The sequence below is a fragment of the Paralichthys olivaceus genome, chromosome 13, assembly GCF_024713975.1.
Source record: "Paralichthys olivaceus isolate ysfri-2021 chromosome 13, ASM2471397v2, whole genome shotgun sequence".
NCBI lineage: Eukaryota > Metazoa > Chordata > Actinopteri > Pleuronectiformes > Paralichthyidae > Paralichthys > Paralichthys olivaceus.
The window spans coordinates 11782265-11806040 of NC_091105.1; the positions used below are offsets into that span (position 1 = coordinate 11782265).

The 23776-nt window shown below is 41.7% G+C and overlaps 2 protein-coding genes across 7 annotated transcripts in view; one reads left to right on the plus strand and one right to left on the minus strand.

Moving 5' to 3' along the window:
• The first annotated feature begins 1619 nt into the window (after positions 1–1619).
• LOC109633202 (rap guanine nucleotide exchange factor 5-like) lies at positions 1620–19929 on the plus strand. Of its 3 annotated transcripts, none has more exons than XM_020092844.2 (18): positions 1620–1799; positions 5961–6100; positions 6805–6905; positions 10781–10859; positions 11129–11273; positions 11349–11446; positions 13931–13961; positions 14163–14241; positions 14499–14648; positions 15208–15305; positions 15694–15816; positions 16096–16274; positions 16496–16586; positions 16691–16741; positions 17052–17139; positions 17248–17312; positions 17419–17473; positions 17988–19929. In XM_020092844.2, the coding sequence occupies exons 1-18, from the start codon at positions 1620–1622 to the stop codon at positions 18104–18106; spliced, it is 1872 nt and encodes a 623-aa protein (XP_019948403.1). In that variant the 3' UTR covers positions 18107–19929. The 3 variants fall into 3 exon arrangements, with proteins under 3 accessions (XP_019948403.1, XP_069393093.1, XP_019948405.1); XM_069536992.1 differs by having other exon boundaries at positions 5961–6086; positions 6773–6905; XM_020092846.2 differs by lacking the exons at positions 1620–1799; positions 5961–6100 and adding an exon at positions 6121–6462.
• Positions 1622–23776, minus strand: part of si:dkey-233k19.3 (dynein axonemal heavy chain 11) — a 58964-nt gene continuing 36809 nt past the window's right edge. For 3 of the 4 annotated variants that reach the window (XM_069536978.1, XM_069536981.1, XM_069536980.1), the window contains one exon: positions 18357–23697. In XM_069536978.1, coding sequence (XP_069393079.1) covers positions 23450–23697 — 248 coding nt within the window. In that variant the 3' untranslated portion in view covers positions 18357–23449. Of the gene's footprint in view, positions 1761–18356; positions 23698–23776 lie in introns of those variants that run through there. The other variant, XM_069536979.1, reaches the window with a different exon arrangement.

A 23776-nucleotide genomic window follows, 5' to 3' on the forward strand; every position in this document is an offset into this window, starting at 1 on the left:
CTCATATGAAAGAGAAACACCATCTAGAGATGGGGACCTTTTCTCATCCAGCAGTTTGCTGCATCAGCAGTTTGCAACAGCAGCACAATTGAATGGCTTTGCCAGGAGCCAGTCAAGCGTCACACTGCTGACAGAGGAGGAAAAGGATATAATGATAATAGAGAAAGTGTTCATATGAAGAATGAATGTCCTTGCCTCACCCTGATCGATACATTCACGATCACACCGGTCCCTCTGTGAGCACGCTGAGTGACTGACAAGTTTTATTTAATTAGTAAGTGTTTGACAACTCTGTGAATTTAAATAAAAACAGACCCTTTGTGCTCGTACACCAGCTTAATAAAACATTCCTCTGCAGCACCACTAGTGGCAGCCAGTTATTTTCATAATGTATTATTCTATCAGTGTCACAGAGGACATTTTGACATGTCACAGTAGGAAAAGCACAAGTGTAAATAATGAAATGAATCACTGGGGCTCTTGAACACAACAGAGCCATCTTAAATGTTATCAGGGAGACCTGGGCTACAGTGACAAGTGTCTGCTGTGAAAAAGGTTGATTAAATTTAGAGTTGATTAGTGTAGTGCCAAGACAACTTGATAAATCACCCACAAATTAATCAGCAAATGTTATAATAATAATTTAACATCATCAATCATTAAAGTTTGATGTCTTATGTTATAAAAATGTAGTGTAATGTAGTGTTGGAAATCTTGGTCTGAAAAAATTAGCAGTTTGATATCATAGACTTTGCCTTGGGAAACTGTTGTTCATTTGATTCATTAAAGATTAATCAAAAGCCCTTAATCTGAATCTACTAATATTTTTGTCTATTAAATTTCACTGAATTTTTAAATATTAAAGTGCCGATATATCATAAACCCTGCAGATGTTCAGGTTATAAGAGGAAAAAAGGAAAAAACATCAACTCAAACTGGGCTGATCAACTGTAATAGTTAGTTACATATTTGCTGATCATTCTTCAGATAATTTAACAAATTTTCATTACTAAATTGATAATATTCTTAGATCTATGCCCCTTTCTGTGCTTTTACTCTACGACTTGCTTCGTTTACTGTATTGTATCTACTCACAACAGTTGTGTTGCTTTAGTGCTTGTGCCCAAATGACCTTAAACCCCCTCTCACGTAATTCAGCTCCACCCGAACAAGTGTTTGACCTTCCAGTGTTAAGTATCCTGCTCGGTCCCAAATGTCTCCTGCTTTCGTGAGATTTTGAAACTTCCTTTTTGGGGCTGTCTGGCTCAACCAGATGTTTCCTGAACTCACGGTGTTCATAACTCACTCCCCTCCCCGGTACTGAAAAGGCGAGAGAAGGACGGAGAGAGAGAAAGGAACTGTGTCACTCACTCTCAGTAAAGCCAAACACACACACAGAAAGATACCTGGAGTCCTAGTGATCAAGTTTTTTTCTGCGTTAGCCTCTCTGCTTCAGAGCTGATCAAGGTGTACAGCAGCAGAGATTTACTTTGGCTACAAGGACAGAAGACTCACACACACAGAGACACACACTACACATACAGTCATTTTTGAGCTGCTCACCTCCTCTTGCACTTTTTGAGAGTTTCCTGCTGTTTTGCTCTGGTGGACAGCCAGCGATGTCGTGGGATTGTGGCCTAAGGTACATGTTCTCTGTGCCCCCCGTGCTGCAGCCGGGGAGCATGTGCATCCTTCATGACAAGGAGGACCTGTCTAGATTGGAGATGGTCCAGAGACTGGCCAAGGATGGCTGCCGCTTCCTGCAGAACCACAGCAAGGGCCCGGAGAGGACATGCGAGGTGAGATACACAACAACAATGATGCACTCATTACAGATGCTTTTAAAGTTTCCTACATCTAAATTGTATTGATACAAAACTGCAGCCACAGTTTGAAAACCTACTCTGAAGCGTTTCACTGAACAGTGGCCTTGTAAGAGAGAAAACATCAGTCAAGCTGCTTATCACATAGTGCTCTGTTAGTCATTATGAACCCTCCTCAATTAGCATAGTTTCTCCTTGAATATTCAGTGAGAGGACATTAGATAGTCTGTTTTACCCTGGGCTGCACTGTGGTGTTTTAACGCTTTACTGCTTTGAGAGCATTGAGCCTGAGCATCCTCTCTTGCAACCCCCCCTGCAGTGTCTCATTAATCAAACTGATGTTAGGTTATTGTTTGTGTTTATTGCTCTATATACATTCTATAATGCCTCTGCCTTCTCTGAGGGCAACTGCTGTTATTAAGATTCTGTCCAGACAAACCAACAAACCTTTCTACACTTTATGCAAATATAAAAAGATAACACAAAAAGACTGCTGCAAAAAAACCCATTATAATTACACAACTGTATAGAAAATATCAGAACAGTACACTTTAGAGTGCAGTGTATTCAAATGTAAAAAGATGTACATTATAAATGCACTATACAGAAACTGAATGTGCATTAGGGTGCAGTTGGTATTCTAGGTTTCATTTCAGAGTGCCATCTGTCATTATTGAAAGTGTAACTACAAGTACTGTATGTTCAAGTACACTTTATAAAAACATTACATCACCTGCCAGTTAGCTGCGTAGGAGACATCTGATTGGCTGACCTCACAGCGGGCTCAGCTACTCCCTTCCTGCCAGCTGTATCTGCATGCTACCCTGTTCAACAATGGCAGGAAGAGTTGACGCAAGTGTCCAGAGCACCACGCCAAGACATTGTGTGGTTTCAGGGTGGATTCCAGTGCATCAGGTCTCTGACCTTTTTTCTCAGAACACAAGGCCCGATCTCTTTGTCTATGTTGTCATTTAATATAATGACCTTTTGTCTGCATTAGGCCTCTGCTAATCTGTGTGTGATCAAATGTTAGTGCTGCATCATTCAACAATCTGTCTCACTTTTATAGTTTCAGTCACATGCTTTGGACCACACTTCTCATACTGGGAATTCAAAAGAAAATGGAGTGTACCGACAACACGTGCATGTGTCATTTGCGTAATCCTAGCAGTAATGGCCAGAAATGCTGCCCCTGTATTTAATACTTACCATTATCTCGAAATATTAAGATTACTGAGATTATATAGCAGTAAAAAGTAATCCAATACTCTTATTACATGTGACTCATGATGCAAATATCTAAGCCCAGACATCAACGACCTTAGCATTCAGTTAATTCCCAGCTGCTAGAAACAGGGATGCTTAATATACAGTAGGCTGCATGTCAGTGGAAAGATACGAGCAATTCTAAAGCAGGGAGATCATGGATGTTATGTAATCCACTTTAAAATAATAACAAATGTTTTTTACCAAACTATCATCACTGTCACTTTAAATCTGTGAGAATATTACTTGTGTATTCAGAATCTGTGTGTGCATTTACAGATTTCTAGAAAAAACAGTTCTTTGCACGCAATTCAACAAATTTCAATACACTTGCACATCTAATGTCACATAAAAATTTTTACATGCTTACATACCTGATTACGCACACAGATTGAACTACAGTTACACAACTCTCCACACACACAAACAATATTGTCACAATAAATGCCCCATGTATGTTCCTTTGTCTTTTTAATTGTTGGCAATTTTTGAATTATTTTCGGGTGACATCTTTTGATATCTTACATAAGATTTGACTTATGATTATTTCATCAGCTACATTTGACTTGGCTCTGTACATATGTGTGGAAAATAGAGCATGAAGAGTAAGAAAGCTGTTTTACTTAACAGTCCTATACTTGTTTACAGTGTATTAGCAGAGCTTAATGCTTTTAAAAGGTATTCAAGCATATTATTGCTGGATATAACTATAATGAAGTGAACTTTGAGTCCTGTATGATCCACACTATTCCTTGAGATAAATTACATCTGCATCCTGTCAGGACTGACGTCTTCCAGGTCCCAGTAAATGTTCCATACCATACGTGCCAGAGCTGCAGCAGCAGTACAAAGACAGACACTGAAAACAGAAAGTGTCCCCCGAGCCAGCGGAATGCCTCTGGAACCCTGAGAGAGACAGTAAACCATTTGACCGCATGACTTTGTGCAGACGCCTGATAAGTAGTGTTTACTCTATTGCTAACAGTGTCCATGTTGGGAGGACTCCAGTCCAGTGAGTTAAGGTCACCTCTCGGCTCGAGTAGGAACTCTACTTCCACGGTGCTGTGTCATTACCATTATCCACTCTAGTGGCCTGATTGTTTCTTACTATCAGGACACTGGCGAGTGGCAACCACAAAGCTCTAGGCATACTGAGTAGTGGCCTGCAGCAGCCACGTCAGGATCAATAATTCATTGTTTGGAGAGGTTTGTTTGCTGTTTGACCTCCTAGCGTTGTACTCAGACACTGTTAATTATAGTAAAAAAAATAACAAAACTAGGATGAAGCGTACACTGTATGTCATGTCTGGATAAAGACAGAACCACCAGTGTCTTTTTTTTCCAAGAACCAGGAAGCTAATCAGCACTGCCTTCCTTCTCTGGGAACTTTTCTAGGTCTTTGGCCTTTGTCAAGACTCCAACCTTATGTCATATTGTCCAGATAATACTTTTATTACACAGGACACATTCTTAGTACATGAAAGCAATTTTGTCTGTGCATGTGGTTTTAGAGAGGGAAGGAGTTAATGAGATGCCGCTAACAGACATCTAAACGTTGCTTTGAATTATGAGTCACTGCAGAGAAGGAATCTCCAGCAAACATTGCCATTAATGGTCCTATCTGAGTCTTTGAATGCCTCTCTCCTGTTTATAGATGTGACTGCATGTGGCCAACCCAGGGATGGACACAATAGTGTGTCTTTAGTTGTATTAGATCTGAGTATGTTGTCTTAATGTGTGTGAGAACTATATGCATGTCTGTTTGTGTATACACGTCCACAGATCACAGATAAGTGTTTGTGTGCAGGGGAAGTCATGCTGAACTGAAGGTCTCGGGACGCTTCTTTGCAAAAAGGCAATTAGGGCAGAAAACTGCAACCACTTCCAGCCTGTCTGCCTGGCTAATTGCACGCACAGCGGCTTGTGTAGCATTGACTGATGGCTGAGGAGAGGGAGGGTGAAGTGACTGGGGGGGAGGGTGCGTGCACCGTACAGTGAACTCCTCATTAAGACCAATATTTCTGATCCACACTCTCCATTGTCAAGCAGCCATCTTTGCTCTTCAGAGATGCTGCAACAAACAAGCCATTGTGTTTACAATGTATAGGTAAAAAAGTAATTAAATGTTCACACGGACAGGTAATGTACGGCTTCAGACCCTTTAAACTAGAGTTTGCTTTAAGCTAAAAAGCTGAATGTAAGTACTGCTGCTTTATATTTCAGCTTTCCAGCATTGTAGCCTACAATGGGTACCACCCCCGTGTGCATGTGTAATTATGAGACTACTGTTAAACTGATTAAAATGATTCAATGACCATATTAATAATCAGCTTGTCAGTAAATCTAAAATATGTCTAAGGAGTCACATGGAGGAGACTGTCCCCTACCGAGGCTTAGACTGATAAGAAGGTGATTGATAAGGGTGACATTGTGTGACTGAGGGAGACAGAGAGAGAAGAGGGAGACAGTGGACTGACTGTATGAATTCACAGACCTTATGTTAGTCAAAAAGGAGCTACTATAAACTCTAAACCACTAAACCATTGTTTGCTTGCAGAGTTGAACCCTGTGTTGGTTTATGAACAGATTGTCTCTAGACACCACCCATAATTTAATAGGCTCGCCATAAGATTCAGTAATTAAAATATGTATGAGTCTTTTATGTTAATCCCTGAATGGGCTCCACCGATAAGGACTGAATAAAGATATATGGAAATCCTCTTTCATTTACAGTGCTGGCTTTCACAGAGCTTTATAATGGAAATCACCAGTGATTTGTGTGGATGGGAGAAAATACAGGGAAATCTCCTTGGTGATAACACATTTGCTCCATCCCTCCCTCCCCCCGTCTCTCTCACTCTCTCTCTCCAGCCCCAGAGTGACGAGGCAGTCCGTGTGTGTCTGCGGGAGAGGGGCCACGATGTGCTCGTTCTCCAGAGAGTGTCGTCAGAGCGGCCAGCCCTCTCCGCATCGGCGAGGGCTGGAGGGAGGGAGGAGGCGAGGAACAGGAGGTAAGCCTCCCCACTCTCTCCTTTCTAGATTCCCTCTCTCTCTCCCTCCCCTCTCTCACTCATCTGTGTGTCTCTCCCTCAGCAGTCTCCCTCTTATCATTCTCCCTCTCTCTCTCTCTCCGGATCACACTCACTCAGGCATGCTTACATCACAACTCTCTACACATAAATGACTACATCATATACATGTTAGTAAGCAGCATTGGGCTGTGAGGCAGAGCCCTGCTGGCTTCCCTCCCCTTCATCCCATTCAGGAGCTTTACACTGTGATCATACTGGGATATCTCAGTGTGCTTGAGAGACAGACAGCAGTGGACTCTGGACTGTATCAGCTGCTGGTGGACGGATGGCTGGATGGATAGGTAAACAGAGCATGCAACAGTAACCACAGCAACATAGGGCACAGGGGACTCTGTGAGGATGGGATCTCGGCCACAGCCCCTGAACCTATGGCAAGAGGAGGGCAGGCTGCTCCACGCTGCCTTGGTGGAGCAGGAGGAGGACGAGGATGATGAGGAGGGCTCCGGGGAGAGCAGCAGTGACTGCACGAGCCGGGCAGAGCCGGTGACGATGCCCACCTTTGACGTCCCCTACTTTCGCTACATAGACGACGAGGGGACGGAGGGAGAGGAGGAGTGGAGCAGTAGCCGCTCTCTGTCCTCTATCGAGGAGGACTCGTCCACTGACTCTGTTGTGTCCGACAGGTTCATGGTGGTATCAGGGACCCCGGAGAAGATCCTGGAGCACTTGCTGAATGATCTGACACTGGACGATGACCAGGGGACGACACAGGTCAAAGAGTCAGGTCAGCATATATACTTTCATGTCCTGCAACAAATATGTTTTTTAGTGCATGTTTTTAGTTTATTAACATGTTTCTCTTATTTCGGTGTCAAATTAAAAATAATCTGTCAGCTGTATTGAGTGGGCGGGTCATCAGAAAAACTTTAAGAATGGATTAGTTTGATGTTGTGTCCGACAGATGTTTTGTTTGTGTGTGGTGAGAGGGATACCTCCCTTTATTCTTTGTTTTTACTCCCTCCCCTCCTCTCTCCTCCTTTTCACAAAGGAGCTGAGACAGCAGCCCCCCCCCCCCTCAGACTATATGACTTGGCCGTTCATGCGCTGTCATTCCCAGAATGCCACTAAGTTTGAGCCTGTTCATGTAAAAGCCTGTGACAGATATAAACGTTACTCGTATCAATTGTCTGAGGCTGTAATTGACTGTGTTACGTGAGGTCAAGCCTCACAGACCACAAACCAGCACATTTCCTCTTATCCCAGCAGGAACATGATAATGTGCCACTGTTGCCAAGGCAGAGGAGACTCTTTTGCTGGAGCTGGAAAAGATGACTTGATGAGAGGTGATGAATGAGAGCAGCAACACAGTCAGTCAAGGAGAGGGGAAGCACGAGGAAGAAAGAAACAATGTGAAAGGGAGGAAAGTGGAAGATGGAAGATAAATGTTCATATTTTTCCTTGGAGATGGAGGTGGTCACAGATGATCTCTCATTGTGATGGAAACAGGCTAACCCAATACCAGAGGTCGTTACTCATTCTGATGGGGAAGTGAAGGGAATTGATTTAAATAGTCTCTCAGGAGATGTGCCTGTATTTGCAAAATCAGGCATTTTACATTCACAAGTTATGTCTTAAATTGAATTGCATATTTTATTGCTACAATCGAGTATTTAATATCAATGGAGCTGCATTAGCAGGGAGATGTCTGCAAGCGTCTGGGTTTGGTTTCTATAAAACAAACCAATCTGTGCTGTACCTTTTAGCTAATTTCCTATAGGCTCGATAGGCAGTGTGTTGTTGATGAATCATTCAATTTGCAATGAGTGTATTGAAGTTAAGTCTCCATAGGGATCATCATGCTGTGCGATATCCCAGGGTCAAAGAGCCAGAGACCTGACGAGCAGACTGAACTGAGTCCTTAGCAGGAATTGATCTGCGCTCAGTGACTTTTAATAGTCCAGCTGGCGGTGGTGGTCTCTGTGAGCACTGAAGCTCTGTATGCTCCCATGCTACTGCACAGTGTGTCCTTAGAGGTTCCGCCCAGCAGAAGCACGACGGCACAACATCCTTGATTTCTTCAAGAACAGATTTATTTCAACGTCCACGAAGTTGACGCGTCTGCTTGGTCTCTCTGAGGGAGATCAATCAGAAAGATCGTGCAGCAACATGACTGATGATTGCGGCAATGTATTGATATTGTGTTTATGATTTACATGCAGTACAGAACATTAGAAAGCCAAATGTATCTCATCATGGTTGCACCAACTTCCATCTTTACTCAACATTAACAATGCAGAGTTGCTTTATATCTTTCTGCAAGAGATTGCACTTTTATGAAAGCACCACAGGCATGTTTGAGGGGAAGCAAACAGGGACCAATGCAATGCCAAGACCTCTCATATGTTAGGCAATCCTTCTGTGGGTTAGCATTGTGGGTAATGTTCAGTGTTCAGCTTCTTCCCTGTGCCCAAGTGCAGCTATTGATTCGTGCTCTGCACAGATTCTCACTGCACGCTACCAACTCTGAAAGACATGTAATGGAACATTTGTGTTCATAATGAGAGGATGTTCCAGCTCCTTTATTGGTAGTGTTAAACTAATTACATTAAGCGAGTGGGTACAACGGTTTTAAATGTCTAAATACAGACTGTTGTATTAATTTAAGGCTTTTATATCAAGTGATGGCTTCTGGTGGTTACTGAGTCAATAAGTGACACATTAACATGCTTATTTTCAAAGGCTGCATTGATCCATTGTACAAGTATTTAAAATGCTAAAGGGATTGGCAGGTGGATCGACGGGTTGATTGATTTCATGATAGATTGAGACATTAGATCAATGAATCTATTCTGCATTTCCTCTGGTTTCGTTGCATGGAATTGGGATTAGGTATCAGAGTATTATACAGGGAAGCAGAATACAGACACATTTGTGCATTTTATATTCCAGTGCAACCAATGATGTTTACTGAAAATCCTGAATAGAAATTATTTAATATGTGGATATAATAGATAGTTTATAGTAAATCTATAAAGCACAATCCATGCACATATATATATATATATATATATGTTTATTAGTGGAATAGTCCACCAGACAGTTTGTATTTAATCTTTACTCTGCAAAACACAAGCTTCTCTTTTGCTGTATTACCAAGAAAACCCTTGAGAACATGTCTCAGGGTCTTAAAATTAAATATTTACACCGTTTCCCAGCTTCAGAAAACTTTACAGCATTTACTGCCTGGGGAGTTGTATGTAAGCATGAGAAAGTGCTTCAGTTAAGACAGCTTGAAAAAAAACACTCAAACACACAGCAGCGTGAGTGATCAGCATGTGTACCACTGGATGGGAGGGAGTATGTGTGCTGTTTTCATGGCTTTGTGTGAGGGTTTGTTGCGTTGTTCTTTGCGAGAGCTACTGTACATGTGTATTAGTTTTTAACCACTCATAAGCAGTGAGTGATGCACCCACAGCTGCTCTGCACGGATTAACATTATGATGTCAGTGACTCCTCTGGACCAGAACGCACACAAAGGCTCTGGGAAGCCAGTGTGAAACTAAAGGGGAAGAATTTACAATTCTGGGTGTGGGGCACACTTACAGAGTGGCTGAGAGGAGGTCGGCCCTAATAGGATTTGTAAAGCTTTGCACTTCTGGCCGTTCATCACGTCTGGGAGCTACTGTCCTTCTCTTTTTCTTTTGTCCCTTTGGAAATGTGTTTTAGCAACTATGATGTCAATTTCCGAAACAAACTTTTATAATTTACTTTGAATAATTACTTCTGGGAGGCAGGGACTTGGTATGCTTAAAAAAGAGAAGATGGGATGAAGAAAGTCACAATTAGTTTTTTTGCTGTGAAAATAAATAAATAAAGTATAAGTGCATTATATGTTATGGGGTCAAAGCGAGTGACAGTGACAGCTTAGAGTTCATCCATTTACCAACACCTCTCGTGTGTGTAACCTTGGAATACAGTATACAGCGTCAGAAAATGCTGCTTGTAAATGCATTGAAGTGACGGCCAAGCAATATCAGATCACTTTTCTGTGAGCGAGATAATCACAATGAAAATGTTAGACTTCATCACAGGTCAGCAAGAGTCGGCTGACACATCAACAATATTGGCTTATCGTCAGTCATACTGCCTGCGACAGTGACTGTGTGAGATTGAAGATAAAAGCAAGTAAAGGTTCGTTTGGATGGAAGAATCCGCACAAGTCATTATCTCCAGACAAAGCCATGAAGAATAATGTGCCATCAAAAGGTCCCTCACATTACGCATGCCTCTGAAATGTCCCTGCTTGTTAACTGATATTTGACAGCGAAGAATGGTTTCACCTTCTGATATTATTAAGATGGAACAGACGAAACTGAAACCACGTCTCTGAGCTGCAGAGTCAGTTTAAAGTTCAGGCGTACAGCTCAGCAAACATTAATCATGCTGTCATGAAGTTTACTGATGTACTTTCCTTTTATCATCCTGTAACACAGTACAAACCTAATGAGGCTGTGTGTATGGGATTCAAATGGTTTACAGAGAGTGACACATTCTAAAATCCATGAAACTGGTGGCTGTTGAAATATAGTTATAAGTTATATCAGAATAAGTTTTACCATATTTCTTTTTCCATGTTTAATAACGTGTTTCTCTTTGCAGACACACTTCTGGATGACCTTCTGCTGACCTACCCAGTGTTCATGTCAACCAGTGATTTATGTCAAGCTCTGCTGGGACAATATCCTTGAACACGAGAGGTTTTATGGGAACATTATTACAAAGATTCACACAGACTGTATAAACCCTCATGAGAGGATGCTGCACACACAAATGGATGTTTTATACAAGCAAAATCAACTCTTCACTGACTGAAAGCAAACTGTCTTTCTTTCCACCTGCGTTTACATCAACATCACACACACTAGATCTATTCAGGCTTCACATTCTGCATTTGCTAGAGCTCGCTCACTGTATTCCACTTGTGCTGAAGCCTTAACCCAACCCCACCTATTGCACCAAGAAATGCAGAGGGAAAGAGGACAGGAAGGAGGCGCTGGAGAGGAAACGAAAAGTCCTGCACCTGGCGTCGCAGTGGATGTCTCTCTGCAAAGACTTCCTGAGAGACGACGAGCACGTCAAACTCTTCATGAAGGTAGGGAACGTAATGTTCAAGGAAACGGGTGGAAACTGGGCGTGAGGAGAAACAAAAACTGTCATTTCCTTCCAGACTTTGTGCCGTTACGTGTTGGACGACCTCTACGAGCACCCAGCCCTGGAGACAGATGTGATGGAGCTGCAGAAACTCTACCAGTTGCATCGCAGACAGTAAGTGGCCATGTTAAAACTCACATAAGATATAAATCCAGAAATGTCTGGGTGGGTAAAATATCCAGTATAAGAACTGTAACTGTTGGAAGTCTGCAAAGAAGCAGAGACACTGGCTGCTCCCTGAATACAAAGAAGGAGCTTCTTCTCTGCTTGGTGCTTTTATTTAGCTCCTCATCAATGAATCCTTTCAGACATTGAAGAGTAATCGCAGTGTTCATGAGCTGAAATATGAAGGTCATGGATCTTTTCATCTTGAATTAAAAGTCGAAGAAATACAGGAATTGTGAGAATTAATTAAAAGCCGTAAGAAATGAGTCACTTGCCATGAGAGGGAAAGAGCGCCACCAATTGTTTACTGGACACAAATTCATTTCTGCTGGTTGTTATTGGTCACAAATGTATTAATCACTATAAATAGTAATAATAATAAAATCATTGTGTGATTTAGTCCTTAATCTAATATAATCCCCACACAGCACTGATCTAATGTACTGGGTTGTTATCAGCTCTGTTACTGACCTTTCAAAACAGAATGTGTTCTGGCTGTAATGTGACCGGTCCACATTAACATCATCATTCCCACTGTCATTTATATTGATTCACTTATGACTGGTCGCTAACTCAGCAATGTTACCTTCCATGAAAATGATCCCAGGGAGAAACACACAATGAGGTTTACAGATTTTCAGTTTAGGAAAAAGAAACTATCGATGCTCTGTGGTAGATACACTGAGTTGATTTAGTATCGGGGGACATACAGACAGATGTAATACAAAATATTACCATCAAGTAATACTGATAATAATCACTTTTGCAGATTTTGTGCTGAGTTAATCTTAGCTTCTGTTTTACTGAGAGAGACCAGAGTGTGCCACGCCTTCATAAAATGCACACTGGACTCTTAGATTCAGTTTATCTTTATTTCAGTTTAAATAAAGAATAAAAACCAAAATCAGAAGTGTAACCAGGCGCTCACATGCCACAAAATGTGATCTGAATGTGCCTGATATGCTCTTTAAGATCTATGTAATATTGAAAAAAAAAGTTAATTATTCCCTGACTCATAAAACATCCTTCCATCAACGTTCCTGATAATCACCCAGTAGTTCTGTGTAATGCTGATGAAAACATAATCTAGTGTCGATCAAACCTATTTAAATCTATCTGCACCTTCACTATGTTTAATTCTTATTACCACATGAAGAGAAAGGAATGATTTTCAAGTTATAGATTGGTCACTATATCAGAGGAGATTATATATATGAACTATATATGTACTGTATAGATAAGTCTTGTTCACAAATAGACAAGACAAAGAACAGATAGAAACATCACTGCATCAACCAGTCCTTCATAACAACAGATATGTAACACTGTAACATTCAAGCAAACAGATCTTTCAATTGGCATCAAACAATCTAAAATATTGATCTGTTTTGTTGCTTAGCTACAGCTTCCTTGTTTTAATAAAATAAATAACATCATCACCCCCCCAGTCCCCAGACACATTGCCACACCCCTGTCCAACTCCCCTTCCCTCAACTGCATCCTCCAATCCTCCATCCTCCGTGTCCCCGGGGACGCCCCAACCTGCCACCCATTAGAAAACAGTGCAGATAATTCAACCTGGCTCTGCCGCTATTGTCTGATTCTGCTTTATTCATGTTTATGTCCAGGGTGGGAGCTCTGCAACACCCACTCCTTATAAAGTAGTGGACATAGTGTGGGTGTTGCTAACTGACATACACTACTATTTATGAGCTTTTCACAATCAACCTCATCCCGTGGGAGGACGAGGCCGAACTGCTTTGTGGCAATCTGCCGCTGAGTGAAAGCTAAAAGGTGTCATTTTTCATGGAGAGAGGACTCTTTTAATCCTCTCACTGACTTCCATCTGGTGCAAAAGAAATAAAGGTCGAAATGTTCCTGAAAGCTCCTGAAACCACACCACCACTCGTTTCTCTTTCGCTCTCTCGTCCCGTGGCCTTTTAATTCACCGAGCTTATCGACATCCACAGTGACTCTGCTTTTTGAAGAGAAACCCAGCGAATGTGATCTTGAGCCGCGTGTTGACATGACGTGGGGAGTCAGGTTTTTCATTAGTGCAGGTCTGCTGCTGGCCGGAGAGTGGGGGGGATCCCTCAGGGCAGGCTTTGTGCCAACATGCCTATTGTGATGCAGGGCCCAGTAAAAGCTGAGGGATGATAATGGACACAGTGCTATCCATCATGCTAGCGGGGAGTAACTGATGAGAATACGGTGATTAAATGAAGAGGTCTAAAATCTGCAGTGCACTCTAATCTCGCCTCAACACATGGGCTTAAATAATGGACTCTGCAGAAGAGTACATACTGTATGTATATTCACTTTACTTGAAGGCTGCATGATGACTTTATACTAATCACCAGATCGGGTTTTTCAAGGCACATTACAGGTACATCATGGTGCACGTCACTAATGTATTTCTTCTTCTTTTTCCAGTACGGTAGATGAATATTCACCGCAGAGAAAGGTGAGTTAAAAAATCTCTTTTTTTGACACTAATACAGAAGGAATTTATTGAACAGAGCTGGCTGTTCCTCAGAATTGGGTGTTGAGCCCATTGTCCTCACATTTCCTGCTGAAGACATTGTTCTGCGGTTCAACCGCTGAAGTCACAGTTCCCACGAAGCATGGATGTAAGTCAAAATCCACGCATTTCCCTTCTTTTCAGAGCAAAGCACTTTTCCACCAATTGAGCCTGAAAGAGAACGGGCTCCAGTCCAGAAGCATACAGAGGGAGACCAAGGATGGTAAGTCGTAAAACATGGCGTTCTTCGCACATTCCTCCTGTCATACGTTGTTCCTGAGGCTCTTGAGGGGAGACATTTAGTCTGAACATTAGAACAATGGGAGTCTTTCCAGAGAAGGTTTAAAAAATGCAAATACCTCAGTTATGACTTCTGAATTCCCCTTTCCTTTTCAGATAAGGCTTCTTTTAAAGGCCAGATTCACCTGCTCTGTATTTTATAATTGACTGTACTGAAAGTATGTTTGGTCTCTGTTGCAGTGCTGTGTCATGTGTACATCACTATGGACTCGTACCTGAGCACGAAGGCCCATGCTGGAGTAGTGGCCGAGGAGCTGCTGCAGGCGCTGGCAGAGAGGATGGATGTCCCCCAGGGGGAACTAGTACTTGTAGCTGTGACTTATACTGGAGGTAGATACCATTCTACTCAACCACATACACACCACTGAACCCTACATACAACTACAATGTAATGCATATTTGATGATGTAGACATGAAGTGTGTGTTTCCTGGTGGATTTCATTATATATTCTTATAAAAAACAAAACACGGAATGACATTTTAATGCTAATGTACTATCCAGTCTATAATCAATCACAATAAGCAACACTGGAGGGACAAGTCATCAGCAATCCTGTTTAAATCGGCTCCGACACGACAGAAAAGTCATTACACCGCTCACTTCCTCACAATGTTTCACACTTGTTTTCCTATATTGAGCCCAGACATGTATGTATGTGATTGCAATCAACAGAGCTGACCTAAATATATCCTGAGGAGGAAACCGTTTAAAGGGCACAGTAATACAAACTCAGTCTGTTATCAGCTTTTGAAATGACATGGCGACCTCATAGCGGTACCTGACACACACACAGAGTCTTATCTCTAACTGCTGATAACTGCGTACACGCCATCAACTATTTTTTAACAGCACGCTGTTGTTTGTGATGTGTTTTTCTCCCCCCGCAGGTCGACTCCTCCTGCAGCCTCAGGACCGAGTTTTCTCTGATTCTCTACGGCCGGTGGGGAGGTTGCACATATGCAGGAAGGACCTGGGAGAAGTTCAGGTAGGAACATCACTGCTCCGTGTCACTTCAACCCCAACACGCATTTACTGTAGTGTCAAAGTAGTGACCTCTGTTTGCTTAGAGGCAAGGAATAATGATATTTCAAAATCAGAATCTGGTTTATTTGGCCAAGTGAGTAAGAAGACAGGACACTGGTTCTGGGCGATGGTGACACTCTACAAATACAACACAATATACAGACAGTGTACATAGTATTTAATTGAGGTTCTGCTAGAAGCTTAATAACTTCATGGTCATAAAATGTAACATGAAACTTGAGCAATTTTATGTCAAAATGTTTCTTTGGATGATCATTTCATTCTTTTAGGTGACATTTGTGAATAACAGCTTTGATCGTTGATTGAAATCATTTATTTTCCTCTTCCAGTATCCATTCACAGACAACTCAGAGCTGCAGCAGAGGACGGCTCGCATGTTCACGTTAAACACATGGGACGTGGCCGTCGCTCTGACCAACTTCGACTGGTCCATCTTTGACTCAATACATGAGGTTTGTCCCACTGTTGAAAACATTGGTTTTTTTTCATTCCTGTTTGTATCTTAGTTAGTAGGACTATTCAAAAAGTAATTAACCATTTTCGGAGACATTTCATGGAGGGGTGGGAAATGACCCAAGGATGAACGCCAAAAAGAACTTATTGAAATGATTGAAATCAAATAAATCTTGACAAAAGTGTCCTGACTTAAAATCCCTGCAGTCCTTAAGGGTCCTGACTGTCAGAAGCACATTCCCTGTTTGTTCATCTCGTACTTATCCTTCTTTTTCCAGCAAGAACTGGTCTACTTCACCTTCAGCCGCCATGCCAGCAGTCACCACACTGTGGCGTTAGAGCTGCTGCTGCAGCGCTGCAATGAGGTCCAGCTGTGGGTGGTCACTGAGGTGCTGCTGTGCCAGACGCTCTGCAAGAGGGTCCAACTCATCAAGAAGTTCATCAAGATCGCCGCCCAGTGAGTAGCACGCTCACATCCCTGTGCATTTTGATTAGTATTGTATTGATTGTGATCATAAACCCGCTGCTCCTCTCGCTGCTGACCAAAACTCTGATCTGGAGGGTGAGAGGTTTAGATTTGCATGGGAACGCTGCACCCTCCAGTGGCAGATCAATAAACTGGATATGCTGTCGAGCCCCTGGAAGTAACTGCAATGTGTGCCCATTGATCTTTTATAGCTGTAAAGCACAGAAGAACCTCAACTGTTTCTTCGCCATTATAATGGGCCTGAACGCTGCAGCGGTCGGCCGCCTCAGTCAGACATGGGAGGTGAGAATGTCCTTTTTTTTCTCCTGACGGGAAGGAATTCTTTTTCATCTGCACCACTGTAAATCTTTACTGCATGACGTCTGATCCTTCTTTTCCCTCTGCAGAAAATTCCGGGGAAATTCAAAAAGCTCTTTTCGGAGCTGGAGGCAGTTACAGTAAGTGTGACTCATGACACACAGTTCGTACAATACACAGTACAACGCATCTGTTGCCTTTAGAAGACATGAAATGAAAATCAATGACATTAATCTACAGTGTAACAGCGAACACGCAGCCGTGTTTCAGTGTATATAAGGTGAAGCAAACATTTTTTTCATTTGGAAACATCAGGCGAAACATCTGGTGTTTTAGATGATCATTAGTTCCCAGCGCGGCCATAATTCAGCTCTAACAAAGCATGTATGCACAGGCACACACATCCCCCCCAGAGGATTAGACTCATTCGTTCTGAAAATGTCTTCACAGGATCCCTCGCTCAACCACAAGGCCTACAGGGACTCCTTCAAGAAGATGAAGGCGCCAAAGATCCCCTTTCTTCCTCTGCTACTGAAAGGTGCGCTCATTATTCTGTCACCTCGCTCACTACTCAACATCTGGCAGAACTGACCGGAGAAACAAACCCACACTTCTAATACACTAACAAAATATTCATCTGTTTCAGACATCACATTCATCCACGAGGGAAACAAGACGTTTCACGATAATCTGGTCAATTTTGAAAAGCTGGTGAGTGATTTTTATAGCACTGCATGGAAACAGCGCAGGAAACATACAGGAGTGCTGAATTGAAGATGTCATGTTTAATGACGCCTGTGTTCATCTTTATTTCCAGCACATGATCGCAGACGCAGTGCGGCTCATTCGACAGTGTCAGAGAGATCACATGGGTCAGTATTCAGGTCACGGTGTGAGATACTCAGGAACCACACACCACAACTTTGTGTGAAGTAATGTTTCAAAATATATACAGTATAAATAAAATGTGTAAAATATAAATTGTACATGTTAAAAGTACTGTATATAAGTTATATATCTTTTCTCAAATTTCACAGATTATAGAAATCACTTCCCTAAATATGTGGGATTTTTAAAAATCAAGATTTATAAATTTTATTCTCAGTGAAAATTATCTCGCATCCCCAAATCCAGATCCGCTCCATAATGTAATGGGTTGTTTCTTGACTCATTCTTCCACCAAGTTAAGTGATAATCTGTCCTGCAGTTTTTGCTTAATCTTTCTTAAAGAACCAAGAAACAAATGCACAGGGGGAAATATAACCTCTTTGCCGGAGCTAATAACAAACTAAGTATTAATTTATCCTTTCCTAAGAAAAGTGGGAGAAGAAGAGGAAATGCTTCCCTGGAAGAAACACTTAAAAACACCTTTTCTTCTTCTTCCAGGAAACGGCATCACTCAGAAGAGCAGCCCTGAGGTGCGAGCCTACATCGATTACCTTCATATCATCGACAATCAGCAGACTCAGTTTGAACTGTCACACAGGCTGGAGCCTCGTGCTTAGACAGCAGCTCCCACTGTGCTTCTCATCGCCACGGAAACAATCCTCCCCCCTTCCATCTCCTCTATCTCTCAGGACTCAGTCAGAGGAGCACTGCGTGACCCTGACCGACCACAGGAGGGAGCCGCTCAATCAGGAATCTCTCACCAGAGACAGGAAGATGAAGAAGACGCATCTTAGGTTTGACTTGTGTAAACCTGCTGAGAACATTCAACACAAGCAGCAGGTGTTGATCCGTGGGTGTGTGTGTGTGTGTGTGTGTGTGTGTGTGTGTGTGTGTGTGTGTGTGTGTGTGTGTGTGTGTGTGTGTGTGTGTGTGTGTGTGTGTGTGTGTTGCTCTGCTGCTGCTTCTCTGTCCTACAGAGGAGTACTGGTCTGAAAATAGCCCAACAGCGCCCCTCTGTGGTGAACCAGTGGCCTGCACAAAGAAGTGTTGGCAGGTCAAGTCCCTCACATCCAATAAAAAGCAACAAAAAATGAATGTGGACAAAACGAGTTGGATCATTCTCGACCGATCGCCTGCCTTTTCAGAGCCTTTACAACAGACCACGTCACAGACACGACTCTATCAGACATGTTGCATCTTTATGTTTCCACAGACTGTGTGAATGAATTTGGCGACAACAGAAAGTCACAAGATTTAACCAAAGAGTATTTCAGTCCTGTGCTGTGCACACACCTCTGTTTCCTCAGAGTGTCGTACAACCCAGATGTTCCCCTCGGCCTGAAGCTGGACGTGCAGTCACCTCCCAATCAGCACAGTGTTTGTATTACAAGCTGACGTCTCGAGACTTAAGACACAGAGAAAAGTATCAAACCAACACATATTATTATTATTAAACATTCTATCAAACATTTTCATTATTTATTCAAACGGTTTCCTTTTGTTTGAGGTGCAGTGAAGTTTTTGAGCCTTTACACAGGTCAGATAGTTCAGATAGTTTGGTGTATGAGTGTCCGTCAAATGTGTGTGTGTTCTAATCATGTACATTAGTGCCAAATACCATAAAAATGCTCATTCAAAATTAAAAATACCTGCTAATCTTTTAGCGACATTATCGACATTAGGATCCATGTAGTTGAGCTTTGGACAATCAGTGAAATTAAACAGCAGTGACATCTTGTTTCTTTATATTGGCTTCAGATTTAAACACAATATGGATTTTTTCCTTGTTTCAAAGGTTCAGACGTGCAGGAAGTTTTGTTTTGATCCGTTCAGGTTTCGCTTTTGCTTTTGGACTGAGGGGGTGCAGCGACATGTGGGACAGCAGACAGACACACAGCTTTGCCAACAGCAAACTGTCTATGATTGAAGAGCAATAGCGAAATCAAAACTGCAGCACCTTCTGGAGAAAATATCGAAGCCATTTGTTCGTGAACAATGTGTTTTACTGTTTACACCTGGAGAGCTCGTAGTCATAAGATGGTGTTTAGTCTCTAAGTTGATCAGTAGAAATGTTCTTGCTCCAACATGAGGTCATTCTGAGGTGAAGAATTGAGGTGTCAGTGAAATTCTTCTTTATTTTCTTTGTATATTTTTGCATTTTAAAGCCGATGGTGAACTTTATCCTTAATTACCATTTTTATCATCAACAATGTACAGTTCATTTTATTTATACTGTATATATTTATATACATGTTTAAATTCTGGATACGGATATTTATTTATTTCAGAATTATTTATTTGTTCTACAGATATTACAGTTTCATTTCTGTTTGATTTGTTTTCTTGTAAGCACTGTTTGGGTTGGTCTGCATGAAGTGGTCAAACCATGGATCGACCACCGCTGTCCACTGTGCATGCAATAAAATATTTTTCATCATCATGAGTAAAAGCTTTTTTCTCCATGTTGAATATGATATGACATTCACAATTCTGAATTTATAAGATGAATCCAGGTAAACAGATCAGATGTTTGTAGTTAAAGCTCACAGTCTTTTTAGAGATTGATTCCACTGTCTGATGCTAATTCAAAATGCAAAATCAACTATCACAATTTAATTATATTTAGAATAATCTTGACCATTAAAACAGTGAATGTTGTAATTCCACATCATCACAATCTGAAGTTTGTAAAATCAGTAACTTCTCGTGTTGTGGTTTTTAATGAGGTAAAGGCTAAGACATATAAAGTTAATGTAGTTAACAGAGAGTCAGTAGTGACACAAAGGAAAACTGAAGGGAGTGAGTGAGAAAAAGTAGGATCTATATGTCGTGCTTACATTGTGCATTTTACTAAACGAGTTACCACAAACAAATTGCTAATACATGCAACAAAGAGAGAGGGGAAGATGTTTTATTTTAACTGCAGCTCCAAGGAGGTCCTCAGAATCTAAAATAGTTTTTAAGTATGAATATACTATTCTAAAAATAAATACTGGTTTTGGTAATAGTACTAATTTATAATGAGGAAAGATATTTCATTTCCCATGATATGAAACCGTACCAGCTCGTACGGAGAGTTTACCATGAAACTTGGTGGAAAGATGTCATATGGGTCAGACAGATCAAATTCAAATTTGGTGCAGATCCAGATCAGGGAAAAGACCCAGGGTTTGTTTACACTCTCTTTAACATGCAGGGTCGTTGTGGCTTCTAAGAGAATAATTCATGGATGTTGATGGAAAAAATCAGGCATATTTAAGGCACTGATATTTATGAGTGTGTGTAATTTGGTGCAGATACAGATAAAAATCCAGGTCTAGTAAATCTAAATGTGGTTTCAGTTGGACTCTTGTATATTAAAATACTACAGCTGGAGGCCTGCACTGTCAATGCACATGGTGAGAACCAGTTTCTTCACATAATCAGCGACTTCTAAAAAGCTAAAGACGTGAGATCTTTGTTCTCTTCTTTTTTTTTTTGGATTATCAAACCATCGGAACACAATGCTCCCTCCTCAGCTGCAGCGAGGCGGAGGTGTGACCCAGATGCCCTTTGCTGCCTTTAACCAGGTGTCCTGCTTGGCCTTTAACATGACTATCTGTGGCACAACCCCTGCTGCGCCGCGCCCCGCACCCTGCCATTTCCTCCCAAACACCGCCGGCACTGTATCATTTCCCTGTCACCAAATGACTGGCTAGCTGCTATGGTGCGCTAATGAGGGGAAGAGAGGGCAGATGAAGAGACGCTACAGGAAGACTGGTTCTTCATTTCCCCAGCGCAATACAATACACGGAATCAATCCTCCGTCCTCCACTTGTCTGTCTGGAGCCACTTTGGCTGCAGGGAGAAATTAAGAGCAGCACAGCAGTGTTATTAGTGCTGGAGGAGAAAATCTCATTTGAGGAGATAAGACTAAGCCCCCCTCCCCCCCCAAATTGTACATCATATTGTCACTTGTTTATCGCAGCAGATAACATCGCACCTGTTTCTTCACGGGTGTAAACATCATGATGCTTCTACGACTCTCACACAGTCTGTTTGCAAAAACCAAAACAAAGGGAATAAAATAAACTTGCTTTGTTTCCTAAATGCAAATGATTGGTTCTGACACTTTCTCTCCTGAGCGGTTTGATCTCAGCGTTTCTGCAGGAAGCAGCAACTTATATTTAAGACTTTTAAAGACCATAATGAATTAGAGTTATGAGCAGTGTCGGGGATATGAAGGAATATTGGAGTCCTAAAATTACTTCCACTTGAAATCCCACGTTATCTCTCAAACTTCAGGCAAAGACAGATGGTATTCACTCCCACAGCCGAGCCAATGTCGCCAAAACATTTAAAACTCTAAAGCACAACAGAAGAAGCATTAAATGAATGTGAACATATTAAAGGCCTCAAATTGAGATGATTGAGTTTAAGACTTTTTAAGACCCTGCAGGAACCCTGGATCTCCACCTTGCCTGTGGACCTTAAAGCATAAACTTCCAATGCACAACTTCTTTAGAATATCTACATAACAGTCAAACTTTGATCTGAACATCTTGGTTTTTAATTAAACTCGACCACATCAGATAAAAAACAACATGTGAGAACAGATAAGGAAACTGTGTCTGTAGAGGTTTTATTTGGTTCTTATTAAGTTCATCAGATGCTAACAGAGACCGCAGACAGATAAAGGATGGGTAATCTAATGTGTTGCTTTCTCATGGAACCCAATCAGAGTCTTTGAATAGGTTTTTCTCCAACAGGCCCCGGCTGAATGAATTACACTAGTCTGTTAGTATTCTGCCGCTGCCGTACAAAAGGTCAATGTCAAATGCACCTCATTTAAAAGTCAATAGCGACCATGCACATCATCTCCTGGGAATTCTGTCCGGGAACCCTCCAGACGGCATTGTGTATCATTCAGTTAGCAGAGGGCAGCCAGGGAGCTTTTTTAATCTTGACCTTCCAATAAAATATGCTCCCTATCCAGAATTACATGGTCTCAAATGGAGACATAAGCTCCCAACAAATCATGCTGAGACTGAACCATCTCGAGGGAGAGGTTCAACAGTGTCGCACAACAGACACAACAGGTTCGACACGGATCTCCGCTTCATCATCTCTACTTTATCTTTGAATCTAAAACACAAACATACATTCAAAAACTGTTGTTATACATAAACCAAGATTAACAATCTTTATTTTTTTTATATATATTTGTAATTATCACACATGAATAAGGGGAACTTTTTTCTAATACATAATTCAATTCTGTTTAAAAATTACTATTTTTATAACATCCTTGTTTTTAATATATATAAAAAAAACTTTATATCAGAATACTGTTGGTAAATACTGAAGAAAATCACACTGAGTTTGGATTTTAAAGATGGACGATGTGTCTCTGCTTCCTCCCACTATCCAGAATGAAGCCAAAATATCCCTGATACAAACGCTGCATGTCAAGCCAGAACCTTCCAGTAGTGATCGGGGGGGGAGTCATAGCAGCAAGGTCTTGCCAAGACCAATCCTGGGTCAGTCTCAGCTGTCCGTCATGACCTTTCACCTCATTTTCATAGCATCAAATAACTCATTTCAAATGAAACCTACCAGAAAAAACAACACTTGAAAATCATACATGTGGGATAAGAACTATCTCTAATGTATTAGACATGTACTTTGACTTTTTCGTTTGGTCCATGTCCCATCCACTAACATGGAGGAGTTGATGATACATTTTAGCCAGCCACCAGGGGGCAATTGTGACACTTTGGTCAATGCTTGAAGTCGGGTTATTTTCTCAGACTTCGATAGAAACTGACCAGTGCAGTCGCCCTCTGCTGGTCATTCAAGTGAACATCGGTTTCACGCAATTCCACATTGGCTTCATTTTCTACACCCAGAGTCTAAATCCAGTTTATATACTGTGTATGTATGAAACTCTGAGGGACTCACTGCCTGCCACACATGACGTCTCACACAGACAGCAGCAGAGCCACGCCGGCAACAATCCATTTCGCAGGAGGCTGTTTGGTTCGGAGGTGGAGCGTCCACACATACGTGGACCCGCGCTGCTTAGTGCGGTACACCGGACACTCGTAAGTACCTTCGAGTTCCTGCTCCTCCGCGGGCACAGCTCTAACGTACAGCACTGGCATGGCCGGGGTCAGATCCCTCAAAACCGCCTCCGAGATAATGCCATCCTGAGTGTCCCAGCATGCTCCTGGAGGGACACAGGACACAGATTCTCATTTTACCAGTGTAAATATTTTTTTAAAATCGATATGATATCATAGAATTCA